The following is a 20,065-nucleotide window of genomic DNA, read 5'->3' on the forward strand; positions in this document are numbered from 1 at the left end:
TTGTCAGAAACATCAGATTTATAATCCAGTTCTTGGTCAATTGCTTGATATGAAAAACTATTAATACTTTCTTCTGTTTCCATTGATGAATTTAAAGCGGAAGTCATTAAACTATCGTTTTGTATGTTTATTATTGTATCATCAAAGTCAGAATTATCAATATCAAAATGAGTTTGAGGTAATTTATCCTGCGTCCCGGCTAATAAAAAGCTACCATCGCTATCAAATTCGGCATCCAATTTTTCTTGGTGCTCCATTTGACTCAAAGCCGACACGCAAGACGTTGGTCACTTGAAGTCTCGTGATCCTCTTCTCCGACGTCCTTCTGTTAGTAAACCTTCACCGATAACTATTCATGGAAGTTAAAATATGTATTTTTTTTTTCAATAATTATTATTATCGGCCTTTTATTTATATTTAATAACTAAGTTTAGGCAGACTTAAGATCGATGAGTCTTTTACCTAAGTTACAAAAAAATAAAATAAATAAAAAAAAAAAGAAAAAAAAAAGAAAAAAAAAGAAAAATAAAATGAAAAAAATAAATAAAAAACAAAATAAAAAAATAAAAAAATTAAAAATAAATAAATAAAAAATAAACAAATAAATAAAAAATAAACAAATAAATAAAAAATAAACAAATAAATAAAAAATAAACAAATAAATAAAAAATAAACAAAATAAAATAAAAAAATAAAAAGAAAAAAATAAATAAAAAATAAAATAAAAAACAAAAAAAATGTATAAAGAAAAAAATATAAAAAATATATATGTAAAAAATTGTATATAAAAAAATACATATAAATATATACCAAAAAAAAAATATGGACGTTTGACTGTATAATAAAAAAAAATTATAATAAAAAATAAAATTATAATTTATAAAAATAATAAAATTATAATTTATAAAAATTATAATGAAAAAAAAAAAAATAATAAACAAAATATAAAAAAAAAATAAGATAAAATAAAACAAAATAATATTATAAAAAGAATAAAAAAAAGACATTTAGTATTTAATTTGCCGCGATTTCGATTACTCGAACATGTCCACTTGACACAGATTATAGTAGAGTCAGATAATTTTAGTAACATTTTCCACTACGCCATATACAAATAAGACTAACTTCTAGAGATATTGACGATTAAAGTTGTAAACTTTTTACTTGCATTACACTAACAAAAAATTCACACGCCATCTACCGCAAACTGTGCATCTGAGAATATGCAGTTCTTACACTCTTCACAAACCAATGTGTGGAATAGGGTGGTTGTCAGTCCCACCTTACAACAGCTGACACCGCAATTTTTTTTTATTATTTCTTAATTATCAAAATATATCTCGAATATGTAAAAATTTAGAACGAAATATTCAAATTTCTCAATAAGTTAATCCTTTTTTACATTAGATCAACATATTTCACTTTTTTTAATTAAGTATTAAATTGTTTTTAAGTTCATAAAAAAAATTCTAAAAAAATTAAGTATTGTAAAATTAAGTATTGAAAAATTGTTATTTTTAACAGTCTATATCTCTGAAATCTTTCAAAATAACTTTAAACTCTTATAAGAAATTTAAATTTCTCGTTCCAGAATTATAAAATATATTATCGATATATTTATATATATATATATATATATTACTATTCAGAAATAATTATAAAATTGCCGAGTTTGATGTTGTAAGGTTGAATCTGTATGTAAAATTCCTACTTTCAAGGACATTGCGGCAAGGCTTATTTTTAATCCAATTGCAAAATTTTTTTTTCATATCTTTTTCCTTTCCACAAGATTAATAGAAAATTATATACCTAAGCTGATCAAAAAACCAACCTAATATCGAGTTAAATTGGATTTGTAAACTACCAATTATTTTATCATTAGTAGAGTTAACGATTGAACAATAACTCTAGGATTAAACACTAACTCTAGGATTAAACAAACATCCTTTTAGGTCAAATATCTCAAAAACTAAGCTATATGAACATATAGAGTAATGAAAAATATTGCTTATAGTAGTTGACTCCAGTAAAATCCTATGTCAAATTGGCGTACCTGATAAATCAGGATAGGATAGGATAGAAAATTATAAATTAAATTTAACAACTACGAAGTGTTCATTATTCACCAATTTTTATTTGAATTTGAGACCTAATGACCTTAAGCCCGATTTAAATTAAATTATATTAACTTAATTATCATTATAAGCTATATAATTATATTATTAATATATATTAATAAAAAAAATACAAAATTTTAAAAATATAACAATCTTTAATATATATTTAACAAAGTATTGTACCTGCACTTCTAGTTTTTCGTCGTGCTTCAGCTACAGTTTCTCCAGTTACATGAGTTGCTTTAGTTTGCGATGTTTTTGTTTCAATAACAGCTGTGGTCACAGTGTGATTTCCTCGACTATATATAATTTTGTTAGCCGCTGCACTAGCTCGAACACTTCGTCTTGTAGCTATTTTTTCATCTGTTGGACTGTTACTATTACTATTAGTTGATGGGTTGATAACACTAGAAACGTTACTAGATAGTAACGCATTGGCAGCTCCTCGTGTGACATGCCCAGATATTGGGGCATTCGTTATACTATGATTAGTGTGATTTGAAACATTGTTATTGGTAGTTGAAATAATTGTTGAGGAATTGTTACTGTTAGAGCTGATCCTGCGATTTTTTGCAGCAACAGTTGTGGGAGAAGGAATATTATTACCCAAAGTTGGCGTAATAGTAGTTGATGTTATTGTAGTAGAAGTACCAGTTATTATATGCGTAGTTTCTAAAAATAAGGCATATTATTAGTAATATATATTCACATTACAAATTTATTTCTTTAATTCTATATTTAAATATCACATATATTAATTAATTATATATATATTTATATATAATTAATATGCATGAATGCAACAAAATATACAGTATAGCTTTCAGTTCCTTCCGTGAATTTTGGCAACAAAAGAAAATCATGAGTTCTGAACAAAGAGGTATATAAACCACCGTGACTAAAAGTTCTATTGTTCTACCCTCTACCAGTATATAAGTATGTTCTAGCCTGTAACATCGAACATAGTCCCGTTGGCCTCAAAAATTTAAGAATATTAGCTAGATTTGGTGTTGGTTATTGCGTTAATGGAATTAGTTATGATTCCAGATATTTTTGTATGTTATGTAACAGTGTATCACCATTTCTTGGCTATGGAGACTCAGTATTTTTATAGCAGGATTTACATATGAGACCTGATGTAGTACATATGCTGCTTAAATGTCCCTTGACTGGTCTACAATGGATATTCATTGGTTTTGGTACGTAGACCCACCCATTCTTTGATACAATAAAGTATCAATCATATCATTGTTATGGTGAATTTTTTCTATCGAGTTCTTCGGCCTACTCTCTTGATTCCTACATCACAAGGCTCCCAATAGCAGTAGTAGATCAATAGTATTTATTTTATATTTGGCGTCATATTTAATCACAGCTATCAGTTTACATCAGAAGGCATTATAACCGCGTACAAGCCACACATCGTAATTTTCAAAATTCACTTTTGACGAATTTTTTCAAACAAATTGCACGCAAATAATACATTGATCTCTACATCAGCAGTAGTAAACATAAAGTACCTGTGTCACAAGTGGCATTTTTTGTTACCAAGCTATTTCCAAGCAATTTTCATACTTGATCCCCCTTATCACGTTCTTTACTCCATATTCTCCTTTACTTAGCAAAAGTTCTACAATAACCACTAAAAACTGACGTTTTTTCAAACATACATAATGCAAAGGACTCATTAAAAATGAACATAACCGACCCAGCATTCTCAATGTAGGTACTGGGAACGATACTCTAATTTAATAAATTCGCTCACATAAATAATTTATCAATCTACACATTTGTGTGTAGAGATAAAATTTAATCGAACGTATTTTAATTTTTAAAGCTATGAATAAATACGATAAAAGCTTTTTTTTTTTTGAAAATTTATCTAACAAATGGCTTGCATTTAATCGTATATGCCCGTATATAACAACAATAATGTTTAGACTACCCATATATGGACGTTGTTATCTTAGGTTTTTAGGCTAGGAAATTAAAATAGTTTTGATTTTAAAATACTTGCAATTTTTTCTACTTACTGTTTTGATATTGATATGACCGGTTGCTTTTAGCAATTTTCTCAGTAGCAATTGAAATATTTGGTGTCGTTTCTAATGTTGCTGGTATTGTCGCTACAGACTCATGGCTGCCTGTTGCTGCTTTAGAATTGCGAACTTTTTCCGCTACTTCGATTAGTGGCTCATCTGAATCAGAAGATTCTTCCATTTTATTTGTAGCAGTCTTACCTAAATCTGTTGTTATGGTACTAGCATCAGTTAATGTTCCAATGAGAGTTGATAGAGGTCTTGCAGTGGTACTCATCTCTGTTTCATTTTTTTTAGTTTCAGCTTCAGTAATAGCATTGCTGGACTCAATGTTGTTGTTGCACGGCCGTTTTGGTTCGGTTTCACTGCCGCCATTGCTACCTTCTGATTCTCTTCGCGTCCGTTTATTTAAAGATGATGTTATGACTGTAGTTGTAGTAGTTGTATTTGCATTTAATTTGGGACTAATACTTACGCGTTCATTAATTGCAGAACGAGTACCTAATATATGTTTATTATTATTTAAGTTTGCGTCGCTACCAATAATAGTGCTGGGGCATTTATTCGCATCTAAAGGGCTTTCTAGTCTACTACTTGCACGAGTACGTACCCTTGGTAATTCATTTTCTGATTGAATTGGTATTTCAATAGAAATAGGTTGGAGCACTAGTTGCGAGTTTTCTGTCACATCAACTGAATTTAAATTGTCTATATTTGTTACAGGATTATTGGTTATTGTTATAGTAACTGCAGAATTGGGTATAGTTTTTGCCGTACTTCCAGTCGCTTTGTTACTGTTAGTGTCAGACTCAATTTTACTCTCCGAATTTGTGGTAACAGTTTTTATTGGAACAGGAGCACAAGTAACCGCTTTATTTCTATTTACTTTCTCTATGTTTAAAGTACTCACATTAGGTTTCTGTACTTGCTTGATATTGTCCTTTATTTCTCCTACAGTGTTGTTTATTGTAAAAGGTTTTGTTAATTCTAGCTTTTCTCCATCGTTTCTATTTAAATTTTTTAACATGAAATCATTATTATCTTTGAAATCCTCAAAAGATTGTCCATTTATTTTTTGTTCAGACCTCTCTATTGTAACAGTATTATTTTCAGATTTTATATGAGTTTTGTCATCAACAGCACCATCAATTTTATGTAAAACCTTCTCTCTTTCATCGTTAGGATCCGCTGTTACCAAACTAATTTTATTCAATTGTTTCTGATTTATTTGGATTGGCATTTTCTGTTCAAATATTTGTTCAACTGTTGATTTTACATTATAGTTTACTTTATTGATTTCCCTTCTGCATAAATCTGAATTTACAATAATTGAGCTGGGAAGAGGAATTTTTTCTACCACCTGTTGATGTGCGGGACTGCATAATGACTGTTGGTGGGGACTTTTTTCGGATGAAGCGTCCATTGATTCAATGCCACTATCCTCGCCGCCACCTTGACCCGTTGCACTATTATTATGATTTGCAGTATTTATTGTGCTTCTCAATAAAACTGGATTTACAGACGCTGTACTTAGTGATGTTGGAACCGTTGTTATTGAAGCTGTGGTATTGATAATATTTATACTACTGGTTTGGCTTGTTATAACGCTCGGATTTGTATAAATGCAATCATTTGAAACAACTGTAACAGACTTTTCGAATGGTTCAATTCTTGAAGTTGCCAATATTGTAGTTGTAGAGGGAAGTATTGCTGTTGTCCCCATAACTGTAGTGTTTGGTAGTAGCGCATTTGTTGTTGATAACGATGGTGCTGTTAGCACTGCTGAGCCCATTTTTGATGTTGGTACTACTTTATTTTTTGAAATCAAGATTTCTTTAGCCGCGTCTGCTGCTGAATTGTCACTTTTGCTAATATCAACCCTTTTCAGTGTTGTAGATGTCGGTAACATTGTCGCAGCTACTGCCACTACTTGTTGCTGCTGTACTTGTTTTTGCACATTAGCTGCGAGTTGTTTTTGTTTTTGCATTTGTAATTGTTGCACCGCCGTTATATACGATGGAGGTTTGTAGTTTTTTGTTGCAGGCTTTCCACTATTAACTGGGGTTATTGTCGCACTTGTTTTTAAAGCATTATTTAAATTTAGATTGGTAATTACCCGGCTTGCAAAGTTTCCAGTACCATTTCCTTGGACTGTACTTAAGGTAATGCTGCTAGGTAAATTTGTTGAGATCCTCGACAGTTGTTGCTGCTGCGAATGTTGCAGTGTGCCAACGTTTGTTGAACCAATAGATCCAATGGTTAAATTATTCTCAACCGTCGAATTTTTTGTGTTAGGTGGCGTTAATGTGTTTATAGTAAGCCCACCTTTGGCAGATATTTGCGTTATTGTTGCCGAACTAGTAGTTGAAGCTGCGGTACCAACAATGTTCTTAGTGTGTACATTAAAATTTATATCATTACCAGTCGTTGTTTCTAATGTAATACTACCATTACACAGTGGGAATAACTTCTTAAGTTTAGCAGAATTTACACTTTCTGTTTGCGTTAATTGCATTTGCTGTTGTTGTTGCTGTTGCTGATGTTGTTTCTGTACCTGCTGTTGTTCATCATTTGTCATTGTGACTTCACGTCGTAACAATTTACTTTTTATATCATCTTCATCACCATCACAGTTAATTGAATTCTCTTTCTTCCGATCTTTTCTATTACTTTTTATAACTATTGAGTTTTTACCACCACGCAAACTTATGTGCAGAGGTGGAACCCGAGGTTCCTCCACCCCCGATGATATATTATTTGTAGCTTTATTAACTTGAGGTGCAGCGAAATTTCGCAAAGTATGTTGTTGCTCTTGTTGTTGATGGGCTTCATGAGCTTGACCAATTTGTTGTTGGGTTGCATTTGTTATATTTTGCTGCTGTATTTGTTGTTGAATTGCATTTGTTTGTAGAAATTGTGTGTTATTTTTATATTGATGTGGATTTAGTTTTCCAATATCAGCGCCCATGTTCATTGACATTGATACTTCCGATGACTTTGGTGACTGAACGAATGAAACATCCACCTTATAGGCGGGTGAGACAGGTTCCGATTTCTCTAATTTAAGTCGCAGCTTTATTTTCTCATTAGCTGGTAACGCTTCGGAAATAGATATTTCGGATGAAACACATGTTGTGGAATTCATAGTAGTATCATTTGCTAATTTCGATTTAATAACCTTAGCTTTTTCCCGCTTTAATTTTGATGAACATGAACTTTCTTTTTTTTTTTCCTTGGTTCCATGTTGCAGCTTATTACGTAAAAAATTTGGTTTAGCTTTTTTATTGTATATATTTCTTTGCATGCAAGTTATTGTCAATGGTGAACTATTCGTAGATCGAGGAGAAGCATCATTAACATAATTTGCACCCAGACTTATGTTACCCCCTACGCCCAGATTAACACCCATTTTATTACACATTTGGTTAGTGGCCTTACTACTGCGACTTGATTTATTTGAAATAATTGAATCGTGAGAACGATCTGTATCACTGCTTAGGCCTAAACAAATTCCATAATTCTGTTCAACTGTTGATATCTTAGATGCTGTGCTGCAAGAGTTAGAATCTTCTGAATATACGGTGTTGGAAGGAATTTCGTTTATGTGATCAAAGTTGGCAATAGGTGCTGATGATATTGATGTTAATGATGATAAGGTTTTATGTTGTGCAGTTTCTTGCTCACCCTCAGTTTCGCTATCATCACTCGGGCTAGGCTCCAATTCACCCGTCAAAGGATTTATTAAAAACTGCTTTTGAGAAGATGATGTAGATGTTGTGTGTATAATGCAATTATTAACCGAATTGTTGTTTCGCATATGAATTTGTTGTTGCACTGTATTACGTTGTTGTGTATTTAATATTGGAGGTTTATTCTCAGTGATTTGTTCTGATTGCTGTTGCGGTATTTGCGTTTGGGACAACTGATTTTGAAACTTCATGGTTAGATTTGGCTGTTGCTGTTGACGTAGCAATGCAACTTGTGCTATTTGCTGTTGTATTTGTTGTGAAATTTCAAGCTGTTGTAAACTCGGATTATTAACAGATGGTTGCTGCAATAGTTGCTGAGCGATGTGTTGTCTCATATTTGTAGTGTTCATATTTAGGGAAACATTTGGTGCTAGTACTGCATCTGTTTCAAGAATTGATGTTGCCGCCGCAGTTGTGTCGTCTAGATCTACGCCCACAGCCGAAAGATTCTCTTCTATAAGATCCAAATCCAAATCTTTGGCATCTTGCAATAATGATTCAAGTTCGTTTTTATCTTCTAGACTAAGATTTGAATCTAAGTCGCAGCCTAATGTAGGTAATAGGGCTTCTAAATCATTTGTAGTTAATGCATCCAAATCGGATAATGTTATTAAAGGATCTGTCGTACTACTTGCATTTGCATTCTCTATTAATGATGATGACGCTGACTCGTTATTATTAAGCAACGATTTTGTGTCTTCATTTACAGGCTGCTGTTGATAGATATTTGGATTTTGATCCTGAATTTGTTTATTACTTATCTTCTGTTGCTGTAAATTATATTGCATTTGATAGCGTGTAAATTCTTGAAAACTGCTTTTAGTAACAGAGTCCATTGGCTTTAGTGCCGACCACCGCGGCGAAGCAGCCTGATTATATTCAGGAGGTGGAAGAAAGGTGTTGTGTGAGTTATTTGAACAAGCACCTATTAATGGAGACGCATTTAATGAAGTTGCTGGTAAGTGCTGTTGCTGTTGTTGTAATTGCATTTGCTGCTGTTGCTGATGAGAATGTGGGGATTGTGAAGGCGTTGTTGATGGAGATAGCAGTTGCTGGTGTGTAGACATTAAAGGACTGTGCATTGAATGATGACTGGAAGATGGTGAGTGTGCTGTTACTTGTGCTGTTCCTTCTGTAGCTATAAAATGTTGTGTTCGCTGCTGTTGTTGTTGCTGCTGTTGTTGTTGTGGTTTCTGTGTATTTCCCATTAATCTTTGTTGACGCTGCTGCTGTTGTTGCACGAATAGTCCAGGTCTGACTGATCTCACCTGTTGTTGTGTTTGCTGAGCATTTAGCATAGAATTAACACCACTTGGTGGTTGTGATATTTGTTGCTGATACTGTTGTCGCTGTATATAACGCTGCTGTGGTATAGCGGTTACCTGTACATGGTTCTGCCTCTGCACTTGTTGTTGTAACAAGGCTGTCTCTTGAGGCGAACTTTGTTGTTGATATCGCTGTTGTTGTTGGGCATACAAACTATTATTCGTCGTAGGCATGACTGGTTGTTGCAAAATGTTTCGCGCTTTTGTATTAACTGGGGGTGATGAAGCCACGTTCATTGATGGTGGAGTTGGACTTAATATTTTGTCTGCCTGTGTTAATTGTTGAGTTATTAGAAACTCATTTGTATTTGGTGAACGCATCGACGGATTTAAAATTTGTGACTGCTGTTGCTGTTGCTGTTGTTGGAAATTTACTGATTTCGAGTTAATACTTGTTAATGGTAATTTGTTTAATTGTATAAGTTGTTGCGATGAAGCAATTTGTTTAACTTGATTCGCAGATGCGTTACCATCATTTTGCAACAAATTTACAAGTAGTGGTGATGAAGTAATATTGTTTGTGCATACACTTTCTGTTTGCGTAACTGGAACAGAAGCGGATGTGTTTAATTGTGAAAAATTTTGGGCTGGCTTGTTCGGATGTAAGGGAACAGATGAGGTATCAGCAACACCAGGATAAGGCGGTGGGGGAGGTTGTAAAAATTGAGATTTACTACTTGTTGGTGAAACAGATGTTGATAAAATTTCTCCACCCTGAGGATTCTTGATTACTTTTAATGCTACATTGGGCGGATGTACTATATTATTAATCAACTGTTGTTGCAGTGCTTGTGGAGTTTGCATAATGGATGTTGTCCCTGGTGGTAATGTTGTACTTGAATTCGAAGTTCCCGAATTTAATGCACTTTCACGACCCTGTAAGACTCGTGCCTGTCTCATACTTTCAAAAGGAAAATCACGCACATTTACGTTTGTATTTGAGTTTAATTGTAAAAGAGGAACCGGTACTTTTCCATCCATTGGACAGACGGTATTTGGCGATTTAAACACAGTTGGAACTGTACCAGCATTTAAGCCAAGTTCTTGCAATTGCTGTTGCCGTTTTTGCAGCAAAGTTGCCTGTGCTGCACTGCTAGTACTTGGCCCTCCTAAAAGTAAATTTCTTTTTTGCTGGATCATTTGCTGTTGCTGTTGCGGAGATGATAAAGCATCATTTGTTCCAATTTCAGCATTTGGCACCATCGTAAGTCTCTGCTGGGTCAAAAATGAGTTGATACTGGAACTTTCCGGAAAACATGTGAGTGAATTATTATTTCCAGTTAATATCTGCGATAAATCACTCAAATGCTCCCTTTTATTAGAAGAAACATTATTGGAGGAGGTTCCAGCCACCTCAGTTTCAACATTATCTGAAAGTAATTAATATAATAAGTTAATATTATTATTATTTTTATATACATTTATCACTAATATGTAATTGAATGTCATTTATTTTGCAATAAAAGGGTTAATAACTTCATAATTATTTTTGTTGCTGTAACGCGTAAGGATCTGTTCGCCTTTTGAGTGTGGCGAACGGAAGTTGGTCGTTCTTGGCACCTTTTCTAACTATTTAGTACTTACTGTAGTTTTTGATAATACATATATATTGTCAACTAAACCTGACATACAGGAGCTAATTTATTTCGGAATATTTCGATTGTTTTTTATATTGTGCAATTTTTGCACATGTAAAATAATTTTTGTTATAATCTGCAAAATCAAATCGTACAGTAATAAAAATGATTTTTAAACTTTTTTTATTTTCTGGTTTCCTAAAATAATAATTGTTGTTAATGTTGATTCTTTTTGTCGAATGTCACGCGATTTATGACAAAAAGAAACTAGAAGGGTTCGAACAGTAATGAAGAAGCAACAAAATAAATTTGCTCAATTTATTGAAAATTTATCTAACCATACCACGATATTTCGAGTATTGTCAAGTAGTTATCATCAGTGATGGTAGGATATATTTGAATTTTTATTTAATTAGTTTATAGTTTACATAAAAATTGTTGAACTGCAAGTACCAGGCTTAGAACTTGTGCCTGAGAAATTAAAAAAGATGACTTAACGTGTTTTTCCACAAATACCCAAGACTACTTTATCACTAACCAAAGCACTTGCCATGCTTTTTAAATTAGAACGAGTTTATAAATTACAGCTTTTTTTGGAAACATAAGTTCAACGAATTGAAAGTTATCTTTGTACTTGCCTATTTTTATTTCAAAGCTGCACAATAATTTTGTAGCTTAAAAGGATCTATAAAGTAGCTTACATTAAAGGGATTACAAGATAGATACATGAGTTAGGATGTGGATAGGTATTGCTAGCGTGGGAGGGGAATAAATTATATATTATAAATTCTGTGTGAGTTGGAAAGAGTTGGGATACGGATAAATAATTCACTTTGTGCATTTACAAAAAAATTAAATAAAAATAATATAGATTGAATTTTCAATTTTTAGTAAGTTTTTAAATTTGGTAACACACTATTTATGAAATTGCTGTAATTAATTAGTAAATTACCTGTTCTGATTTCATAAAATTGTTCGGATATTTTAACCGATATCACAGATTCCCCTTCTACCTCTACTTTTAATATTCCGAGGGCATCTAAAGCCGCATGGTTCTCGGAAGCCAATTGGCGTAATATGTCCACCGCATCATCTGGGAGTTGAAATGCTATCCGTACACACGGTTCAGTCTGCTGAAATAGAGAATACACATTAAAACGATTACATTTTCATAATAAGTAAAATAACAATTCATTAAAGAATCAAATAACGAAACTAATTAACATTTTCTATTTATAATACCAAAAGATTCCAACACAATAATAAAAAAATATTTTTATGATAAATAAAAAAACAATATAAAAAATTAATAAACTGGATTAAAAAATTAGATATGTTTTAAAAAAATAATATAAAATTCGATCAAAAATCCACCATTCTTAAATAATAAGTCCATTTTGATTTAATGATAATTAGAGAAAACTATATAAAACTTGTATTACTCATTTCTAATCGATTCCACTAAACACTTAAGCCTTTAGAGAAAAAGATTTTTAGAGAAAAAAAAATGATCTTTTCAAAATAGATATTTTAAGTCAAATCATCTATAGTTGTTGTTGCTGTCGAAACCCGAAAAGAAATACCAGTAGTAGAGATGAGCGAAATTTAGTCGTCTATGCAGATGAATAGCTCCACGTCGTCAATGCGATCATGAAAAGAAAATCTTTTGATGATGTACTTATAAAATTTCATCTGAAATTACAGGCTTTTATTTTTTCGAAAAAATGAATTTGCAAATGAAAGGAAAGGAAATTGTGGACGAAGACAGCGTCCAAAATTTTTGTACCGACAGTTCAGACGTAATAATTAGTTTAATATTTATCTAAACATTATTTATTAAATTACTTTAACCATAAATAAAAAACAATTTTATTTGTTTTTGTAAAATTTGCGCGCTTTTTAATTTGTTTACGACTCAGTGTGTATTTTAAAATATTTCTTTTTTGTTGACATCTAGAGGTGTTGCTATAGCAACGCAATATTCGTAAAACTGGTTACCCAGTATTTACACTGCCTAGATTTTGACAAGATTTTGTCACTCTATCTTAAACTCTTAAGCTAAGTTAACTGAGCGTTTACACTGGCAAGTCTTGGGCAAGATTTTTATGTTCGAATGCAAATACGTCTTTGGATAGTTGGATAGTATATGTGTAATATACAAGATCTTAATTCCTTGAAAATTCCAAACTATAGCTATCAAGTATTTGTCAGCAATGTTTGGTTTTTTTTTTTTTAGAAGTATTTAAGTAGTATTTAGTATTTAGTTAACTATTTAAATGATTTGTTTTATCGTATGCAATCAAATGCTAACCTTTTATAATATATTATATCTGCACTTGAGAGATGAATTTTGCACTTAGTGACTTATGGTTTTTTTTTTTGGAAATGTGTTCTGCTGCCAGCTTTAGTTTTCGCAGAGTGCGTCCCCAAACTTTAAGTTCGAGTATTGTGTCATAATAAAATCAGCTATCAATTCAGGACACAATAATATGTACAGCAAATCCCCTCTCGAAAATTTTAGTTTTGCGTAGTATGTCACAATAAAATCAGTTATCAATTAAAAACCTAAAAACGACTCGAATTTCAATTACTAACGTTGACGAGTCCAGCGAAATAAATACTGATTGTGATTAAGGTCACCGCCATTTAGTAAAAGCAATGGGTAGGATAATGCTGATCTAACAGATTTAACTGCAATATCTCCTACAGATATTATATGAAAAGACACGAATTCGAATGCGTAAATTGTGGCAAGTGAAAGCCTCTCTAACTCATTCCTATGGCCCACACCACTGAACGAAAGATACACTACTATTTGCATAAAAGCAACCTTTTTAAAAATCACCCTAATTTACGCGCACGCATCGGCAGTAGTAATAATATAGTCTGGCATTAGAAAGCGACCAAAAAGACTTTCTATGCTAGACTGTATTTGTATTATCTATATTTGAAGACATCTTTAAATATAAATTAAAAAGAAAACACAAGTGCGATTTCTGAGCGCACCACTCCAATTTTTCGGCAATTGTAAATAAGTAGCAGAGTTGAGGTGTCTGTGCGCATGACACTTACGGCGGTTATGAAATTTTCTCGCATGTGTCTAATACTTATCTTTAATATAGCAATATTTAATGTTATAGATTATGTGTATTCTCTTAACACATTTAAAGAAATTTAAAGAAAATATGATAAAAATATAAAAAAAAACATGAATACAGTATACTTTGGGTATATTAGAATACCGCTTCACTAAATTTGACATTTTACTTATCATAAAATAATTTAATATAAATATTATTTATTTACACAGTTTTTAAATGCATATAAGCTAATGCAATAAATATTATGTCCAATGTATATTTGTTATATTTATTTCATTATCGATATCCACTACTTTAAAATAAATAAAAAATGCGTGCTCATAGTGAAGAGGTTGGTTTTCTTTGATTTAGCGACATTAAATCCTCATCGTCAGAGACAAAATTCTCTAGGTAATAAGACTGTTATTATTATATATGTGTCTTTGTTTATCAATATTACATATTATTAGCGCAGAAGAAAATATGTTGGTAAATAAAACAGTTTTTATTCTCTTCTTCTTCTCTTCTTCAAATTTAATATAACACAGAATATAAACACTTATATTTCTTTTAGACTCTGAACAAAAGTTGCATGACAAAATTAACGTTGATTCTGTAATTTAAATAAATTTAATAACTGAAACTTCAATTATTTTTTTCTGTACCAGTACTCACTTATAAATTTACACAATACTTTAATTATTTTATATCTATTTGAGGCATATAAAACCTTATATATATAATATCTAACTTGTGTCTTGAACAATCGAGTTTAACAGACTAGTATTTGGCATATTAAATGATGAAACCATTCCTACATACGACTCTTATATAACTATTAGAATCCAGATTAACAAAGCAGAGTCTAACTATATGCATCGTTTTACATAAAAATATATGTAAATTGTAATAGGTTAGTAAAATTGAACTTTATAATGCCAAAATGTTTTTTAACGCGTGATTCAAATGCACGCTCATTTATTTTTATGAGTAGGTATGTTTTGGATAAAGACCTCTTTGAATATCTAATAAATATTCAATTAGGAAGAACATTTTATTATAATGGTAATTTCACGGAGCTGGAATTTAAAATTTCCGAGTTTGCTTTGGAATATGAAAATTGCTCTTTATTAAAATTGATTTAGTGGGAATTGGACGGAGCTGAAATTTATAGTTTACAATACAAAAAGCAAAAAGAAAAAAAAAATTAATTAAATTTCAGAGTATTTTAAGTAAGAAAAATGGTTTTATTCATTGCGAATTGATCCCACGGAGAGGATCAATGGTAGTGAATAACAGCTACGGATATAAGTAGAACTCAGAAAAATGCTCTTTTTTTATTCAGAGTTAATTTAGTGGGAATTATATGGAGCTAAAATTTATGGTTTACAATAATAAAAAAAAGTTTAAAAAAAAAATCGAATTTATTTTTATGCAAAAAGTTGACTTTTTCTTGGCGTTCTAGTTCTCTTGAGTGAAACTATCAAATTACGAAAAAAAGCTTTAGGGCCATGTTATACAAAGAGTCATGGTCACGTCAAATCTAAAATTGTGGTTGTTCTTAATGTAAATAAAAAATTGAGAACGAGAGAAAGATCGGTTTAACTTTGGTCACGGTGACGAGAGTTTCTGTACCTCCTCTCGTTAGTTATGTCAGTAAATGTATAAATGTCAGTAAATATATAAATGTCAGTAATATCTTTTAAATTTAAACACAAAAAATCGTTCCAAAATGGTAGTAAAAGTAAAAAATTTCACAATTTTGATATGACTCTCTGCATAACATGCCTTTAGGTTATGACCAAAAAAAAAGCGTACCATTGTCGTGACTTTCGCTATATAACAGATAACTGTATGTTTAACATGGTCTTAGGAATAATAAATTTCTAAATATCAAAAAAAAATTATATAAATATCAAGCTCCTTCAAATTTTTCCACACCCCATTAAAATAGATAAATTCATTAAATTTCAATAAATTTTCACATAATAGGCGTAGTTACGATCATGTACAGGCGTAACTAAAATAAATTATCAATAAGAATTTATTTATTTTATAAAAATATAATACTTGATTGTTAGTAAATAAAATCTTATAATATAAAAATAATAATTAAATTAAAAAACATGCAAATAATTGAACAGATTCTGGCGATAAACGCATACATATTTTGGACATACAACTAGTAACAGGTTGGTCATAATAGGCTCCATTAGTAATGCCCGTATTTTTCTTTTTCTCTTCCTCTTATTTTCTCTCTGTTTTTCATTTTTCTACCCGTGCTTTTTTTTTATCATTATTAAAATAATATGTAATTTTATTGTTTTAAAATATTTTAGAAACAGTTTGCATACCAGAAATGACAAAATACTGTCTAGAAACCAACATAGCCCAAACTAGAAGAATAGCAAAGTTAAGAGCTATTTGCAATTTAATTCCTATAAAACTGTCCAAAATCAAGAATTTATTGTAACAATAAATAAAAATTAAATGTATTTTAGATGAATGCTCTCTCTCCTTATCACAATTTAAAACTTACATGTCATCAAACTGTAACTTCCTTTTTATCCCACTCCTAACTGTTTTTAGAGCAGCTATGTTTTATTCCTAAACACGCGGCCAAATGCAGTACAGATTATAGAATATATATTTCTGATAGGATTTCCGGTGTATATATTATATACTATATTAGATAACAATTTTTATATATTGTGCTAAGAATGTGAAGTCAACATTTTAAGAAATAATTTTAATAAAGAGGTTTTTTTAGAAAAGTAATGAACTACAACAACAAAAATTCATTTTTATATTATTTTAATTAATTAAATTTTTGGCTGACCATACAGCTGTTTCGAGTATTGCCAAATACTTATCATCAGTGGTCTGGGAAATATTTTTTGTATTTAATTATTCGTATATAATTTTTTGAGACTGCAAGTATCAGGAATCGAACTCCTGTCCTGCCAAAATTGAAGCTCAGAGTCAGCGCACCTTAATCAACTGACCCAAAGCCGTACTTGACTTTTATATTCGAACATTTTTTTGGAGTTTTCTTATTTTCCTGTGAAAGTTTTATTAACAAATTCACTTGCTGCGTTTACATTAGAACGAAATCATAAACCAGGTGTAGAATAATTAAATTAATTAATCATATTTTTATTTTTAATTGTTAAATTTAAATACTATTCTGTTTGTAGAGGTATTATTTGTTTTTGCATGATTTATATATTCCTTCTTATGTATAGAACCTAATCTAGGAACGCAATCCTGAGATCGTCATACTAATATTACTTCATGATTCGCACGGGCGAGACTAATATTTTGTGAATATAAGAAATAATTTAAGGTCAATTTTTCAGACGGAAATAATTTTAACTTAAATCTATTTTAAAATTTATTATTTTATAATTTATAAAAAGTTGTATATTATTAAAATAATACACCAGTAAACTCGTTCAAAAATATAAAAAACTATAAAGAAAAAACCATAGAGAAAATACTAATAAGTACCTACTAAGCTATAACTATACAGTTGCAACTACTATTGAAACTTATTAATTTCAAATGGATTATTTGATGTATATTTCATTGATTTGTTCAGTTCAGACTTTTCACTGACCAAATAAAAGGGAGTAATACAATGTGTTGGTAGACACATAGTTGAAACAAATAACGAAATATCTACTTTCTATAAGTAGCATCTTGATTCAAAGATATAAGCATATAACCCGCACTTATCTGTGCTTACTTGTTTTGAATCAAGCTTTAAAACTGTCTTAAGTCATTTATGGAGTATTTAAATGAGAAAGTATTATTTACTTACTTCAATGTTAGCCAAAAAGATGTTACATACAACAATAAATTAATGTAAATGTGAATATATTACATTTCTTATTAATATTTTATTTTTTTACTCAAAAAATTGGATATGGGTTTGTGGGTATTTATAACAGAAATCGGTAAGCATTTTTAAGTCCACAAAAACGTTTCCTAAACATTGTTGTATCATGTTTACATAAAAACCTCTACTAAATAAATGCCTTTTAAAACGAAAAATTTATTTCAAATAATATTAATTTTCAAACAAAAATAATTAATAATTATTTACGAATAATTAAATACAAGAAATATTTCCCAGACCACTGATGATAAGTATTTGGTAATACTCGAAACAGCTCTATGGTCAGCCAAAATTTTAATTAATTAAAATAATATAAATATGAATTTTTGTTGTTGTAGTCACTACTGTTCGAAAAAACCTCTTTACAAAAATAATTAAGAAATATCTTATATCAAAAATTCTTTACTTACAACTGCTGATGGGAGTAATGTATTTCATATATTGCAATTAATTTAAAAAAACAGTTGCTAAAACTATTATTTTTATATTTTATTATTAATAAAAAAAAATGTAATTTAAAAATAAAAATTTAAATGTGTTTTTACAATTATTAAATATTTGCTTATTGTCAAGCGAGCAAAATTTAATTAAATTTTACGAGCTTACAATCTGTTTACACGTGATGCAAAATAATCCCTTAAGTTAATTGCAAGACTTTAAGAATGTAATTGTAAACAATTGGGAAGTTAAGATAAATGATGATTTTAAAACAATAAATCTTCTAAAGCATATTTAACAAAATCTAGAATGGTAGCTGATATTTAAATGATCGTCTTTATATAGGAGAAGAAATAACTTATTGGTAAGGTAATCCCTTTTCTTTTTTCGTATATTAAAGTACATCAAACAGCTGTTAGTCGTAACAAATTTTCTGTCCCACAACATATGTAAAGTAAGAAGAACGACTTTAGAGTTAAAAAATAAAAATTTAGCAAGTAAAAATGTTACAGGATTAAAAAAAAAATCAATTATCCCGTGCATATAAGTTATTATGAATTGACCCATTCGTGTCACTTAAATCGTAAAGAATAAATTAAAATAAGTTAATACATGTCAATTAAATTTAGAATTATATATAACATAATTAACTATTTTTTGTTTATTATATGTTTAACTAATAGTTATTGATATCATGCAATAAAAAATCAACTAATGTGATTAAGACTCTCACCTGATTAACTTGCATATCATCACACAACAAGAGACGGAGGTTTAATTAGTAAACTTATGCAAGTATTTAACATTTATTTCTGACAGTTTTAATGAACGGTGTGGTTGTTCTTTTTCAGTATAAACATTAAATTTTATATAATAAAGGGAATACAACTCTAATTTTAAAGTTGATTCTTAAAGAACAGCTGTCTTTGCATTTTTTCGCACTTTAAGTACTTTTCTTGATTTTAATTGACAAATAAGTCACATTTTATATATTAGTTTTGTTTATTTTTTGGTTTAGTATGGCAACGCTTTGTTAATAATATATTTAATAATTTTTATAGAATTTCATTAATTACGTATTTTTCTCATATTAATTTCTTATATTAAATACTTTATGCACTCATCCTTTAAATGAGAACACACAACACCTATAGCAGAAATAATTATGCGGCATCCGTATTGTTTAACATAATATTTATTTATATAGTTTTATATTGTATAACTTCTATATACATAAAAGTATACTAAATATTTAACTTCATCAATATTAAAAGTGATATATACACTTTTTCACTTGGCTTGATTAATCCATGTTGTCTCCAAATTTATATGGTTTAATTCATTTGGAAATTGTTCTTTTTTCACACGGAAGGGATCAATGGCGCCGAGTAACAGCCACGAATATAAGTAGAACTATACACTCACGGAATTAATATGGGATTTAAGACCACCAAATCCATTCATTACAAATCAGTTCAAGTTTTTAATATATAAAAGTCATAATATTAATAACAGTTTCCATAATTTTAACATAAGGACTAATGGCTCTACAGTCCCAATAAAAATTTTTTTCATCGACTTTTACCACACAATCACACTAGAGTAAACGAATCAAATTTAATAAATTTATGATCATATTGAACTTAACTGTTTTCACTATTAATATAATCATTTGATTATTCATAACAACTAGCATGATTCCTCAAAACATTTAAGTAGATTTACGTTTTTATGCCTTTTTTAAAACAAAATTGCATTATTAAAAATTTTCCACCACGAACAATAACAACCGCCATTTGCATTTAACTTCTTCTGCACGACCAGCACACAATTCATTCG

At 30.1% G+C, this 20,065-nt stretch overlaps 1 protein-coding gene across 3 annotated transcripts; it reads right to left on the reverse strand.

Annotated features, from left to right (window-relative positions):
* Positions 1–264: 264 nt before the first annotated feature.
* LOC119662184 (putative mediator of RNA polymerase II transcription subunit 26) lies at positions 265–19,244 on the reverse strand. Of its 3 annotated transcripts, none has more exons than XM_038071752.1 (5): positions 18,960–19,244; positions 11,760–11,937; positions 4,151–10,600; positions 2,301–2,789; positions 265–349 (listed from the first exon to the last, which is right to left on the reverse strand). In XM_038071752.1, the coding sequence occupies exons 1-5, from the start codon at positions 18,972–18,974 to the stop codon at positions 288–290; spliced, it is 7,194 nt and encodes a 2,397-aa protein (XP_037927680.1). In that variant the 5' UTR covers positions 18,975–19,244; the 3' UTR covers positions 265–287. The 3 variants fall into 3 exon arrangements, with proteins under 3 accessions (XP_037927680.1, XP_037927679.1, XP_037927681.1); XM_038071751.1 differs by having other exon boundaries at positions 11,760–11,940; XM_038071753.1 differs by lacking the exon at positions 265–349 and adding an exon at positions 386–462 and having other exon boundaries at positions 11,760–11,940.
* Positions 19,245–20,065: the final 821 nt, after the last annotated feature.

This window comes from Teleopsis dalmanni, chromosome X (assembly GCF_002237135.1).
Source record: "Teleopsis dalmanni isolate 2A chromosome X, ASM223713v2, whole genome shotgun sequence".
Lineage (NCBI taxonomy): Eukaryota > Metazoa > Arthropoda > Insecta > Diptera > Diopsidae > Teleopsis > Teleopsis dalmanni.

Excerpts from the sequence above, each read along its gene's own strand:
- LOC119662184 (XM_038071751.1), bottom strand. Across the intron at positions 10,601-11,759 it reads ATTTTATGAAATCAGAACAG|ATAATGTTGAAACTGAGGTG; the intron begins GTAATTTACTAA and ends AATTACTTTCAG. Across the intron at positions 2,790-4,150 it reads GTCATATCAATATCAAAACA|AAACTACGCATATAATAACT; the intron begins GTAAGTAGAAAA and ends CCTTATTTTTAG.